Below are 13,384 nucleotides of genomic sequence, written 5' to 3'. Positions count from 1 at the left end.
ATTGTGGGTAACCATCATTGCCAGTAATTGTGTTGGATACTAAAAGTCGAGGATATTGCTTTGTGCACCTGCCTTTGGCCATGCATGGTGAATTTTTGTTCAGTGCACCGCAAGGTCTATGTATCATATTTTTTACAATAATATCATGTAACCCCTTATCGACATTTTCATCAGGTATTTCAGCGGAAATCACATCATCAATTTCCTTCGAAATAATTTTTTTATGTAGCCAGATTAGTATATGTGCGTGTGGCAAACCTCGTTTTTGCCATTCCACTGAGTATATCCAGCATCGCACTGACCCAAACACTTCAAGTTTTACTATGTAGTTTATCAGTGATTTCAACTTTTGCCGGAAGACACGGGCCGTAATGTCATGTCTATGAACCGCCAATTTTCCTTGAAGTAAAAGCTGCAGTATCTCGTCCCAAGATTGATTACATGTAAATGTAATAAATAAATCTGGACGACCATAGAGACGACCATACGCAATAGCATCTTGAGCATATTCATGCATATGACGGGGACTGCCAGCATATGACAAGGCAAAATTGTTAATCTTCCAACGTTTGTGGTATTACCGTCATTTATAACTGCATCTCGCAAATGAATGTATTGTTCAGAGCGGAGCTTGGTCTGATTCAGGCGGATATATAGCAAACGTTCTGATTCAATTTTAGCATACATATCAACGACGAATTGGTGAAACAATTCACGGCATTTTAAAATATAATTTTCTTCATCCTGCCGAATCATTAGTCTATAGGAATAATAATGCATTGCACTGCATTTCTTATTCATTTCTTTGTTAGTGGCAGGATTCATCAATTTAATATTAAAGTGATAGCCGTCGGCTCCATCCCAAAAAATGATAGGATATTGTAGGGCATCGTAGCATCGATGAGTTTCAGCAATTCTTAACAACTGAGCGTTTCGCTTATGGAGAATAATATCTCGCGGTAAAAACTGATCACCGACCATAACGATTGCCGCTTCGTCGATAGTTGGAGCATTGTATCTACGCACATGTTGGCCAGGAGGCCTTTTGTCAGCGGAAATAAAAATTTATGCGTATCAGTAGGCATCAAATCGATGGCTGTTTTGAACAGACGCACTAAATTATTATTTTCGTGGAAAAGATGTTGCAATTGGGAAACGATTGTCCTTTCAACGTTGGGAGAAATTTCGCAACGTGCATTCAATTCAGAATTTCTATCACTGATGAAGTACAATTGTAAAAATTTATGATTCTCGCCTGAGAATGGTAGAAGGGACCCTGCTCTATATAAATTTGCCCTTTTACTTTGAAAGTAGACATAAATTGATCTGGATTTTCGATTTGGGCTCCAAACGACCTCATTTGGAAACATGAGTTATATTTTCTGATTTTTGACAAAAACGCTTAGATTCTGACTTAGTTCCAGTAAGGAAAGTCTTCAATGGCTCTTGTGGTGCAGCCAATAGAGGAAGTTTAACTTTTCCTGAGGCGCAACACATTCCCATTGTTTCACCATTGAATTTCAAGGCCTTGTAATAGGGACAAATTTTAGACATAGTTCCGATTTGAACACATCTACTCAAGCTATAATCATCGACTGGGCTATACCTGAATGCCAGGCGATAACTTTCAGGTTGCTCTGATTCCTCGGCACGCTTTCTTTTCTTACTTTCTCTATCAGCAGCAAGCCTGATTTCTTGCTGTTCTTGTGATTCCTCGGCACGCCTTCTTTTTTCACTTTCTCTTTTAACAGCAAGTCTGGTTTCATGTTGCTCTGGTAGTTCCTCGGCACGCCTTCTTTTTTCACTTTCTCTTTTAGCAGCAAGTCTGCTTTCGCGTTGCTCTGGTAGTTCCTTGGCACGCTTTCTGTTCTTTCTTTCTCTATCAGCCTCAAGCCTGTTTCCTTGCTGTTCTTTTGATTCCTCGGCACGCTTTCTTTTCTGACTTTCTCTATCAGCAGCAAGTTTTTTGGCATAGACTCTTTGAGCATCTTCCTCGGCTGTTGCCATTGTAAGTTCATCAGTCATTTTAAAGTTAAACATTAATATATTTCTACGTGAACGCATGTCTTAAATATCTTTAATGACGTCACCGTCATAACAAAAATGACGACAACTAACTTCATGATATATATATATACATATATATATATATATATATAAATATATATATATATATATATATATATATATATATATATATATATATATATATATATATATATATATATATATATATATATATATATATATATATATATATATATATATATATATATATATATATATATATATTGTGTGTGTCTGTTCATTTGCTATATTGATTCATGTATGATTAATTCTACACTATAAAAAAAAAAAAAAAAAGGAAAATTATATATTTGTAGACAGTGTCTTTAGGTATCTCATACATTTAAATTTCATAGCTTCAATCAAGCTGACAACCCTCTTTGGGGGAGTTTATTTCCTGCCTTTAAAATTGTGCAGATTTTAATGTGCTAATAGCTTTCTATGAGTGACATTAAAATTAGCATATTTTCCATATTTAGAATCAGCATGAATAATAACTTATTTTGTTGAATGTGTTAAAATCAAAATTTTATTGGCGTTTGCTCCAAGATTGGGAAGCTCAATCAGGGGAGGATCTAGAGAAAAATCTCGGGGGAGGCCCAATGTGACAAGGGCGGCAATGAGCGAAATCTTGGGGGGGGACAATGTTACAAAGGTGCCAATAATAGACCAAATTGACATATTTGTTCTAAGAAAAGAGTGAAAAAAAGAAATAAAACAGGGAAAAAGGGCACCAGAAAAAATTCTTGGATCCGCAAATGAGCTCAATATATACTATTTTGATAATTTCAAATCAATTGGTAATCTCATGATTAAACTAAATCGTACTTCATTGTCACAGAATGTTAAAACTCGTTTGTCCACTCGTTAATACCTTGCTCTTCACACTAAATCTTAAGTTTTGTCCCAATTCTTTAAGAATGACCCCTGAATCAGAAAAGCGGTAGAATAAATAGTTGAAATTACTAAAAAATACTTTAGAGTAAAGAGCGATGTATTTTTCTCCTTCTAAATACCTTGCTCTTTATGGTAAAGTATTTTTAGAAGCCCTCATATGCGTAATAATCTCTGTTCGTTTTAAGTTTCATTGCTACTCCTTACTTTCAATTGAAAGAACGTTTTCATGTTTATTTTTTCATTGTTTTTTTATAGTAATGCTAGAAAATCCTACGTCCTTTTCATTGAATTTTTCTTCCCCCATGACATATTCATCCAAGGAAAAATCCTCTCGCTTAACCCCTCCCCTCAACCCCACCCCCAAACCAAAAAAATCCCCCTGAAAACGTCTGTACACTTCCCAATAACCATTACTATATGTAAACACTGGTCAAAGTTTGTAACTTGCAGCCCCTCCCCCAGGGATTGTGGGGGAGTAAGTCATTCCCAAAGACATAGTTATACTGGTTTTCGACTATGCGAAACAAAATGGCTATCTCAAAATTTTGATCCGTTGACTTTGGGAAAAAATGAGCGTGGGAGGTGCCCTCCAATTTTTTGGTCACTTAAAAAGGGCACTAGAACTCTTCATTTCTGTTAGAATTATCCCTATTGCGACATTTTAGGACCACTTGGTCGATACGATGACTCCTGGGGAAAAGAAAAGAAAAGAAAAAACAAATAAACACGCACCCGTTATTTGTGTTCCGGCAAAAATACGAAATTCCACATTTTTGTAGATAGGAGCTTGAAATTCTTGCTATAGGGTTCTCTGATACGCCAAATGTGATGGTGTGATTTTTTTTAAGATTCTACGACTTTTAGGGGGAGTTTCTCCCTATTTTCTAAAATAAGGAAAATTTTCTCAGGCCCTTAACTTTTGATGACAAAGACTAAATTTGATGAAACTTATATATTTAGAATCAGCATAAAAATTCGATTCTTTTGATATATCTTTTAGCATCAAAATTCTGTTTTTTAGAGTTTCGTTTACTATTGAGCCGGGTCGCTCCTAACTGTTTGATCAATAAACACAAAAACGTGATTTTTCTTTAGGGAAAAAGATAATACAGAATTTTAAATTTCGGCAGATATGACCTTGATACCCCCTGCGAAAAGATTCTATGATAAACTAAATTTGATAATGTGATTTTCATCAAGATTGCTCACATTTCTGGGAGGATCTCCCCCCTTTCTTGAAAATCAAGTGAAAACTTTCTCAGCTCATTGCTTTTGATGGTTAGCACTATACTTAGTGAAGTTTATATATTTAAAATCGGCAATAAACACCAATTTCTTTTGATCTACTATTTTATATCAAAACTCCCTGTTTTTAGAGTATCGGTAACTATTAGCCCTAGTCACCCCGTATTTCCAGTCCGTTATCACGAACTGTTTGATATTGAAGTCAATATCAAAAGAAAGTAGGTGTAGCTTTCATAAGAGTATTTTATTTCATCAGATTTCGTGGTTTGGGATTCTTTGAGGTTGTTGATTATAAATATAAGGCTAAGATTGAAACATAATAGGCCAACATCATTTAATGGCTAACCCTGCGTCGACTAATCCTACCTACCTTGACTACTGCCTTGACTGCTGCCACCATTTTTCTACTATTTATGAACACAAACTGTTATTACTAATAAAAGTTATTAGCAAACATCATAATACATGAGTTTGTGTCAATAAAAATGAATGATAGTTAAGCCACAACGAAAACGTTTTTTCATATAAAGTATTGAGCAAATTTAAAACTGAAAACGAGCAGGTATTAGCTCGTAAGTATACCGGGTCTACATGTCTAATGTGTTAGTCATAATTATTCTGCATAATATGTGGTAAGAATTGTTTTCTAACTTGGAACTGTCCAAATACTTAAGCTCCCCCCCTAATGTGCGTATATATGGCTCAAATTAAATACTTTCCATCTATTCTGAAACTTCTCTTTGTCTTGTCTTATGCTAAGCTGAACGAAACGAAAAAAAAACGGTTATATGCGTCAATGAAATGCTACTATTAACTCATATTTCATTTCAAGCCTAAAATGCATGTAAATTGCTAAGAAATATGAAATGAAGCTTAAAACCCACGTAGATTACCACAAATAACGACAGTCTTGTCGTCTCTGAATTACCATAGAAAACTAGAGTGACGTTTGTACTCAACAGGAAACAGAATATTTCTTATGCACTTTTAAAATAAAGAATCTTGTTTCTAAGTCTGGCTGACGAAATTGTTTTTCTGGCGCTGCTTAATTTTCTTCCCTCCTAAACAAATTTACTACATTTAGACAAATTACCTCACTGTCGTACATCTCCACGCTACAAATATTAAGCTGGTAATTTCTGTTCAAAATTTATATCCTTCAATCCTTCCCAATTACCCTAGTCACAATTACTTTAGTTGAGAGATAACGAAACAGACAGAAGACCTGGACCACTACGTGATCAAAACCTCCCAAAATGCTTCTTTCTATCCACACGAAGCATAATATTACACACTACTAAAACGATTAATATTGTATTCTCCTTGTGATGCCCTCCATTAATTTAGTATTTCTCCCTCTATGTCTGCGTTATCTGAAGTGAAAACCAAGCGACACATGATTTTTTTTTCGGGGAAAAAAATTCTGCATTTATGCACATAAAAGCTTGAAACTTCTGCAAAAGGGTTTTATGATGATCTGAATATGACACAAAAATTTTCTTTAAGATCGCTTACCTTTTTCAGAAGGTCTCACCTTTTTTTATAAAACCACGCAAAACTTTTCAGGCTCGTAGCTTGTATAAAAGATATTACTCTGTATGTGCCTTAAGTAAGAAACAATACAAAGAAAGAAGGACGTATTGCGAATAAGTTCATAATCCCCCTGCCGCTAAATTACACTGTTAGATAAATTACCTCAATGGCGTACACCTCCACGCTCCAAGTATTAAGCTGGTAACTTCCACATACAATAGTTCCCATTTATCCTAGTCACAAAGTTTTGACAGACAAAGAGTCAGACAAAAACCTTCCAAAATGCTTCATTCTGTCTTCAAGTGACATAAAAATAACACCTTACTAAAATGACCAACCTTATATCAACACAATGGCGTTGACTTAGTAAATGATTAAATAAAAAAACTAGTTTTTTTTCGACTGAAAGTAAAGAGAAACATTAATACTCAAAACGAAAAGAAATTATAGCGTATATAAGGGGATTCACCCCCTCGTCGTCACCTCGCTCTTTACGCTAAAGTTTGAATGTTGTTCCAATTCTCCAATAATGACTGATTCACAAAGGTTGTTTAATTAGAATGAATAGATCTTTGAAATAACTAAAAATACTTTGACGTAAAGACTAGGTATTGATGAGGGGGCGAACTCCCTCGTATACGTAATAATTTCTGTTCGTTTTAAGCTTTTATGTTGCTCCTGAATTTCAGTTGAAAAAACTTGTTTGTTTTGTTTAATTTCTGATTGTTTTTTTAAATAATGCCGGGAAATACTGAGTCCCCTTCATTGAAATCCTTTCCCCCATGAAAAATTCTTCAATGGAAAGATCCTCCAAGTAACCCCCCTCCCCATAAGAAAATCCTTGAAAACTCCTGTATACTTTCCAATAGCCAATACTATATGTAAACCATGGGAAAAGTTCATAACTTGCAGCCCTTTCCTAGGGGACTTTGGTGGGCTAAGTTGTCCTCAAAGGCTTAGTTATTAGGTTTTTGGACTATGCTGAACAAAATGGTTATCTCAAAATTTTGATCCGGTGACCTTGGGAAAAATGAGCCTGGGAGTGGACTTAGTCGCCCTCCAATTTTTGGTGACTTAAAAAGGGCACTAGAGCCTTTAAATGTCATTCGAATGGGCCCTCTCGGAATATTCTAGAACCAATGGGTCAATACGATCACTCGTGGAAAAAAAAACAAATAAATACGCATCCATGATCTTTCTTCTGGCAAAAAACACAAAATTTTATATTTTTGCATATAGGAGATTGAAACTTCTACAATAGGGTTCTCCGATACGTTGAATCTGGCGGTTTGATTTTCTTTAAGATTATATGACTTTTAGATTGTGTTTCCCCCTTTTTTCGAAAATCAGACAAATTTTTTCAGGCTCGTAACTTTTGATGGGTTAGATTACACTTGATGAAACATATATATATTTAAAATCAGCATAAGAATCCAATTCTTTTGATGTATCTTTTTGTATAACAATACAGTTTTTTAGAGTTTTGGTTACTATTGAGCCGGGTCGCTCCTCACTACAGTTCTTTACCGCGAACTGTTTGACGATTTTCTTATATATTTTTTCCCCAAGATTCATTATATAGAACATATCATCTAAGAAAGTTGGGGAAAGGTTCACTCTGCCAAAGAGGGTCAACACCGATTGAAGAGTTATCAAAGGGTGTTTATCACTGAGCACAACTGCAGCTCCACATAGCATCAGATGAAAATTCTGAGACAGAAAATTCAACTGGAACTTCATGAAATATCCAAAACTATACCTGTCAGAACTTATCTCCTCCTTTCCAGTTGATACCCTTTTTTTGCAATTTTGATTTTTTAGTTTCTTCTGTGTTGTATTTTCAGTTACTGGGTATTAGCATTTCTAATAGCTTAGTTCTTTGTGTCCGCAGCTGGTCTAGGATTCATAGGTTAAGATTTAGATTCGCTGCTCAAAGATTATTGGAAATAGTGGGACAATGGAGGATTTTCTTTTTTGGGGGACATTGAAAAAATTGATTTGAATAAAAAGCACCAAGGAATTCCTAAGATGAAAAAACTAAACATAAAGGTGACAAAGATGACAATGAACATTAAACCAAACCTAAAACGAAGAGAAATTGATAAGTACGGTGTCATCGCCCCTCAACTCCCCTAAAACTAATAGTTTCATTGACGCTTTACTAAGCGTTAACACTTTTTGGATTTACTTTCTAACGAAAGATTTAAAAGAATAAATATTACTCAACGTCCAGGAACGCTTTTTTAAATTTAAAAACAGTTCATTTGTACAATTGTTTAGTTTCACTAATCTGACATACAACTTGTTTTAAAAAATATTCCCTCTCGTTAAAGTCTATTCGTTTCCAATGCATCGAAAACCGATCAGCTAGACGCAAGTGGTTTTCAGTAAAGTGTAATTTAGCAGAGGCTAATCTCAATCGTCTTCATCACTTTGTATCATCATGTCGATGTATCTTATAGGGGAAGAGGCAATTTACTTACAATTATTTCGACATAATATGTAGATAATTATATAATATCTCAAATTAGGGCGAGCACTAGTTCAACGATGAAGTTTTATGCAAAGTGTCATGAGCTGTGTATTTGTAAAAAAAAAATCGACTGATCAAAGTTTTGGACTCTGATGTGGCATTGGTGGACTGATGCTCTGCTTGGCAATATACGGCCCGGGGATCGATTCCCGCCGCAGCGAAGTTGGGCGACATGCTTGCTACTTTTCCCTGTAAAAAAGTTCCAGAAGCTGATGCGTTGTTTCCATCACCAGGAATGAATATGCACCAGCAATGAATCTGGAGGATCCTCGTGTTTTTATTTTGAGGTTTCCTTAAATACGTTTCCTCACATTATATCTGGAGCTGATTTAAATCCCTAAGAGCTGCATAAGTTTTTACGATTTCAGCAGTGGTTACCAAAGAGCTTAGACTTTTTTTTTATACAGGAAGTCAAGACTATTAGCAAACGTTTACTAAACTATAAATTTTTTTGAAGACATCCACCGTTTATGACATAGTTCTCACCTTTTACTTCGAACCAGCATGTAGAACTCGACAACGTTTGTAGGACTTGCCGACTCCACGGGTCCAATACTTCTAACTCAAAGGTTTGGAGTAGTCCTCCATCCCAGGAAGCATCACAACTCACACGAAAGGCATCAAATGAAATATTTGAAGCGCTACAGTTCTTAACAGGAGAAGGACGACCTGAAAAATCTATTCTGGTTTAACAGTAATAGTATATAATATAGCCAATATTGACACCAATAAATAAATAAAACTATAATTCATTTTTCACAGTAGTAGACCACCTGAAAAAAAGCTTTTATTCTATTAGAAAGACTTTTTAATCAGTGAAAAAAGTTACTGTTATAGTAAAAAAGAGCTATATATAAAAAAACGGCATCTGCTATTCCTCTAAGGCTTTATGCACCTTAAGACACCATAATGGATTGGAATAAAATTTAAAAAGAAAGATCAAATAAGAAAGATCTTGGATCACGGATCTGAAAAAAGATCACAGATGCGTGTTATTTTTTCCAGGGGTGATCGTATCGCAAAATGGGTGCGGAAGGTCAGGAAAGGGTGAATTCAAACGGAAAGTAAAAGTTCTAGTGCCCTTTTCAAGTGACCAAAAAGATAGATGGCAACTGGCCCTCCTCCCATGCTATTTTTCCCTAAAAGTTATCTGATTAAAATTTTGAGATAGCCATTTTGTCCAGTATAGTTGAAAGATCAAATAATATGTCCTTAGGAGTAAAATGACAATCCGCAGTCCGTGGAGAGAGGCCTATAATTTATTAAATTTGCCCATTGTTTACGCATAGTATTTATAATTGGAAAGAACACAGGCGTTTTTCCGGGGGGAAGGGGGGGGGGTCCGTGCTTGGGTGGATTTCCATAGGGAGGATATCATTTGGGGAGGGAACTTTCAGGGAATATGGAGGTGATTTTTCCAATGGAATTTTTTTACTGAGGGGATTTGGAAGAATTCCTATATAAAATTCTTTTTAATTGTCTTACAATCTCTTTGCCAGCTCAAATTTGCAAGTATTTGCATGTTTGCATGTTCTGGGGGCTATTTTCGATTTGTTTTGATTTCCGGAAAAGGGGGGAAGGGGGAAATTCCAACGGAAGGGTTCCAGAGTGATTGTGAAACCTATTAGAAATTCAAATCTTTTTCAAATGAAAGTATGCGAAGAATAATTTTTCAGGCTGAATCGTCCGCAAGGGGATTTTCAGCGAGGATAGAACTATCTGAAGAGAATTTGACTGGGGGAGTACACTTTATGTTGGAAGAAATGTCCACAGGGAGTTTCTCGTTAGGTTAGGGGGGATGTTTCATGGAGGCTGAGCCACATTTACCGGCATTATTAGAAAAACTAATAGAAATTAAAGGGGAAAAAAATCAAACTAAGGTTTGACTGCTTGTCCCATTTTTTAAGAACGGCTACCTTAACACGGGGCCGTTGAATTAAAACAAGAAGCTTTTTCAAAAGTGCCAACAGCCTTAGCGTAAAGAACAAGGTATTTTGGAGGGGACAACCCTTCATCTACGGAATATTTTCTGTTCGTTTTGAGTTCTAATGTTGCTCCTTACTTTCATTTAAAAAAGCTTATATTTTTTTATTTATTTTGTATCTGAAGCTAATATCGTAATACAAACGTCTGAAATTGAAATATGTTTAGAAAATAGATGAAAATGTTAGACGCTTCGGAATAATGGAAAGAATTTAACCTTTGAAAATGGGAAGGTTCTAATTAGGATCCTTAGACCCTTCATTCAATTGGAATTAGTTGGAAGGAAAAGACCTGAAGTATAGCAATCTTCTGTTAAATCTTGTTACAAGCTGTCAAAATTTCCCAGTATAATTCCTAAGGGACGAATTCTCATGATGATAATGATGCAAAAAGGTGCTACACATACCCTGATACGTATATTGGGATTATGAGACAGCTAAAGAGAAACAACCATTCTTCCCTTATATGGAATGCAAACATAACAAGGAAGGCACAAGGGCAAGAGCAATAACTGATCATTTGAAACCAACATTAGAATTACTTTGAAATAATAAAAGTACTAGCTCAATATATTGTCATCTTAATTCATAAGCTAAGTTTTAATTTTTTAGCCTTTAAACAGGACAATGAGAACTTGTTGTTCTTGCCTGTTCATTAATATTTTTCAATATTATTCTTAAGATACAATTTGTAGAGATGTTTTAACTTCAAAATTTCACAGTGGCACATTGTGGGAAATGTTGAAACATAAAGCAGACAGTGTGTTGGGCGATCAAGACGAAACTCTATGAGTGTAAGAAGGGCCAAGTGGACATGAAGAATATTGACTATTTTTTCTAATCGGCCTTCAAGTTTCTGCATAAGCCACTCTTGGACTAGAATCTATTGCTGGTGAAGTAGCGATGCAAATAAAAACATAGAATGCATTCTAGGATCTCACAATAGTATATCAGCAATATTTCATTTATTTTATATTTAGGGATATAGCTCAAAACTTTCAAAATTTTTGCTGCGTCAAGATTATCAAAATAGTATATTTATAATTCCTCGAGAACTGTTAGAGAATCAAATTGAAACTTTAGGAATGATGAGGCAGAGGTAAAGGAAATAAAACTTTGTCTTAGGGGGAGGGCAGGGGGAAATTGTGTATCCCTTATTTACCAAGAAGTTTGTGCACTATCAAATCCAGGGAAATTAAGAATAAAATCAAGGCAAGTAGTGAAGTAGTTCAAAAGGCAGCATATGTTGACCTACCAAGATTACCAGAATACCGTACCAGCAATACATTGACAAAGACTCGAGGGATTAAACTTTCAGATTGCTGAATGGGAGGGTAGGAGACTTCAAAGTGTATCTTTAGGAGGGGGGAGAGGTTGCAATTCTTTAATTTTCAGTCCACCTAAAAGGTCTGCTGTATTAGTCTCTATGGGACTTAAGATCTAAACAAGGTGAAGCAATGAGGTAAATCAGAAGACACTATGTGTAGCCAGGCTATCAAAAAAGGGTATTGTCCACCAATTTTCAATCTACCTAAAAGGTCTGCTGTATTAGTCTCTATGGGACTTAGAATCTAAACAAGGTGAAGCAACGAGGTAAATCAAAAGACACTATGTGTAGCCAGGCTATCAAAAAAGGGTATAGTAATTTCATAAGAACCCCTTAAAGGACTACATTGTAGTTCTTAAGCATTGGGGAAGGAGAGCGCAAGGTCATTTAATAATATTACGTTTGGGATAGGGAATGAGAGGGTCAAAAAATTTTTGCCCCTGAAATATTGGTCCGCCCAAAAAAGTCTAACCCTTGCCATTTCATAAGCTTAAAACCTAGATCAACGAGCTCTTGGATCACACGGACTCCTATACACACAAAAAGCGTTAAAAAAGTAGCAGACTAGGGCTATAAAAAAATTGGTTATATTTAAGACACGCAGATCAAAACAAGAAAGCAGCATATTACAGCAAAATATTATAATAAGATATTGCAGAGATTTCAAATTCCTTTTTCGTTTCTTCACTAACAATATCAACCCGTTTATTTCATGCATTTAGTATGTCAGTCAACCGATTTTTAATTCTCTGTGGATTTGCCCTAGATAATAATTCTTGTTATGTCTCTGTTGATTATGCCAATGCGTTTCAGAAGTTTAATTTTGTTAATTTACTGTCTCTAAGAATTGTTTGATAATAAACCTATCATTGTTAATATTGAATTTTATGTTAAGCCCTTTGTAGGCTGAGGAGCTAATATCATATTTCACGTATTAGTCACGCCATTGTTAAACTTGTCAGAGTCGTGAAGAGAAGTTACGACTTGGAATTAGTCACAGACGTTGCCAAAAGCTTCTAAGGAAAATTACTGTCATAAATTAAAACCAAGAACGGATGAGTTGAAAAAAGTCCCCTGGATGATAATTTATAAGGGAAAAAATAAACTGCCAGATTTTAAAAACTATGAGCCCTTTAATATTGGGATGAAAGAAGACAGAAACTCCAGAAAACGAAATTCCATGTATCATCAATGTCAAAGAAATCAAATCAATTTTATTGCAGACTAATTGGACAAAATCTATAAATAAACAGTGAAAATTAAAAATCGCCATCTGTTTTTTTTTTATCTTTACATACAAATTAAATGATAAGAATACCACTAAAATTTATTTGTCTCTATGTACTCTTCATCTTTTTATCTCATATATCTTTTTATTTATTTTTATTTTTATGTCTTTTTATTTCATCTTTGAAAAAAAAAAACTCTACTACACTGCTGTTATTACATATTAGGATCAAGACTAGGTGAACTTAAAGCAATCCATGAATGATAACATATAAGCAGAAAAAAATGCCAGTTTTAAAACAATGGGGGGACGAGAGAAGGGGTTGACTTGAAACAACAAAAATCCATGCATGATCAAAGGGTCGGAGTTAGAAGTCCGCTTGCTTAACAAAAATAACAGCAAATTCAAACAAAAAGTAACCCTGGTATATCCCACGCAAGGTTCTGTGGTGGGATTATGGGAGAGAAAGAGAGAAAAGGAAATATAAAAACACATGCTAAAACAAAAAAGAGTGGCAAACTGTCGTCCACCGCCCATTACCCGCTCAGCTGTAAACCAGACCAGAGAGAGAT

The 13,384-nt window shown here is 35.2% G+C and overlaps 1 protein-coding gene across 1 annotated transcript in view; it reads right to left on the bottom strand.

Annotated features, from left to right (window-relative positions):
- Nucleotides 1-13,384, bottom strand: part of LOC136028754 (hemicentin-2-like) — a gene marked incomplete in the record, with an annotated part of 380,916 nt that overhangs the window by 78,652 nt on the left and 288,880 nt on the right. Inside the window, 1 exon segment of the mRNA XM_065706639.1 lies at nt 8,762-8,944. Coding sequence (XP_065562711.1) covers nt 8,762-8,944 — 183 coding nt within the window.

The sequence above is a fragment of the Artemia franciscana genome, chromosome 7 (genome assembly GCF_032884065.1).
Source record: "Artemia franciscana chromosome 7, ASM3288406v1, whole genome shotgun sequence".
NCBI classification, from domain to species: Eukaryota; Metazoa; Arthropoda; class Branchiopoda; order Anostraca; family Artemiidae; genus Artemia; species Artemia franciscana.
The sequence above is the reverse complement of the archived record's forward strand: the minus strand, read 5'-3'. Positions and strand labels throughout refer to the sequence as shown.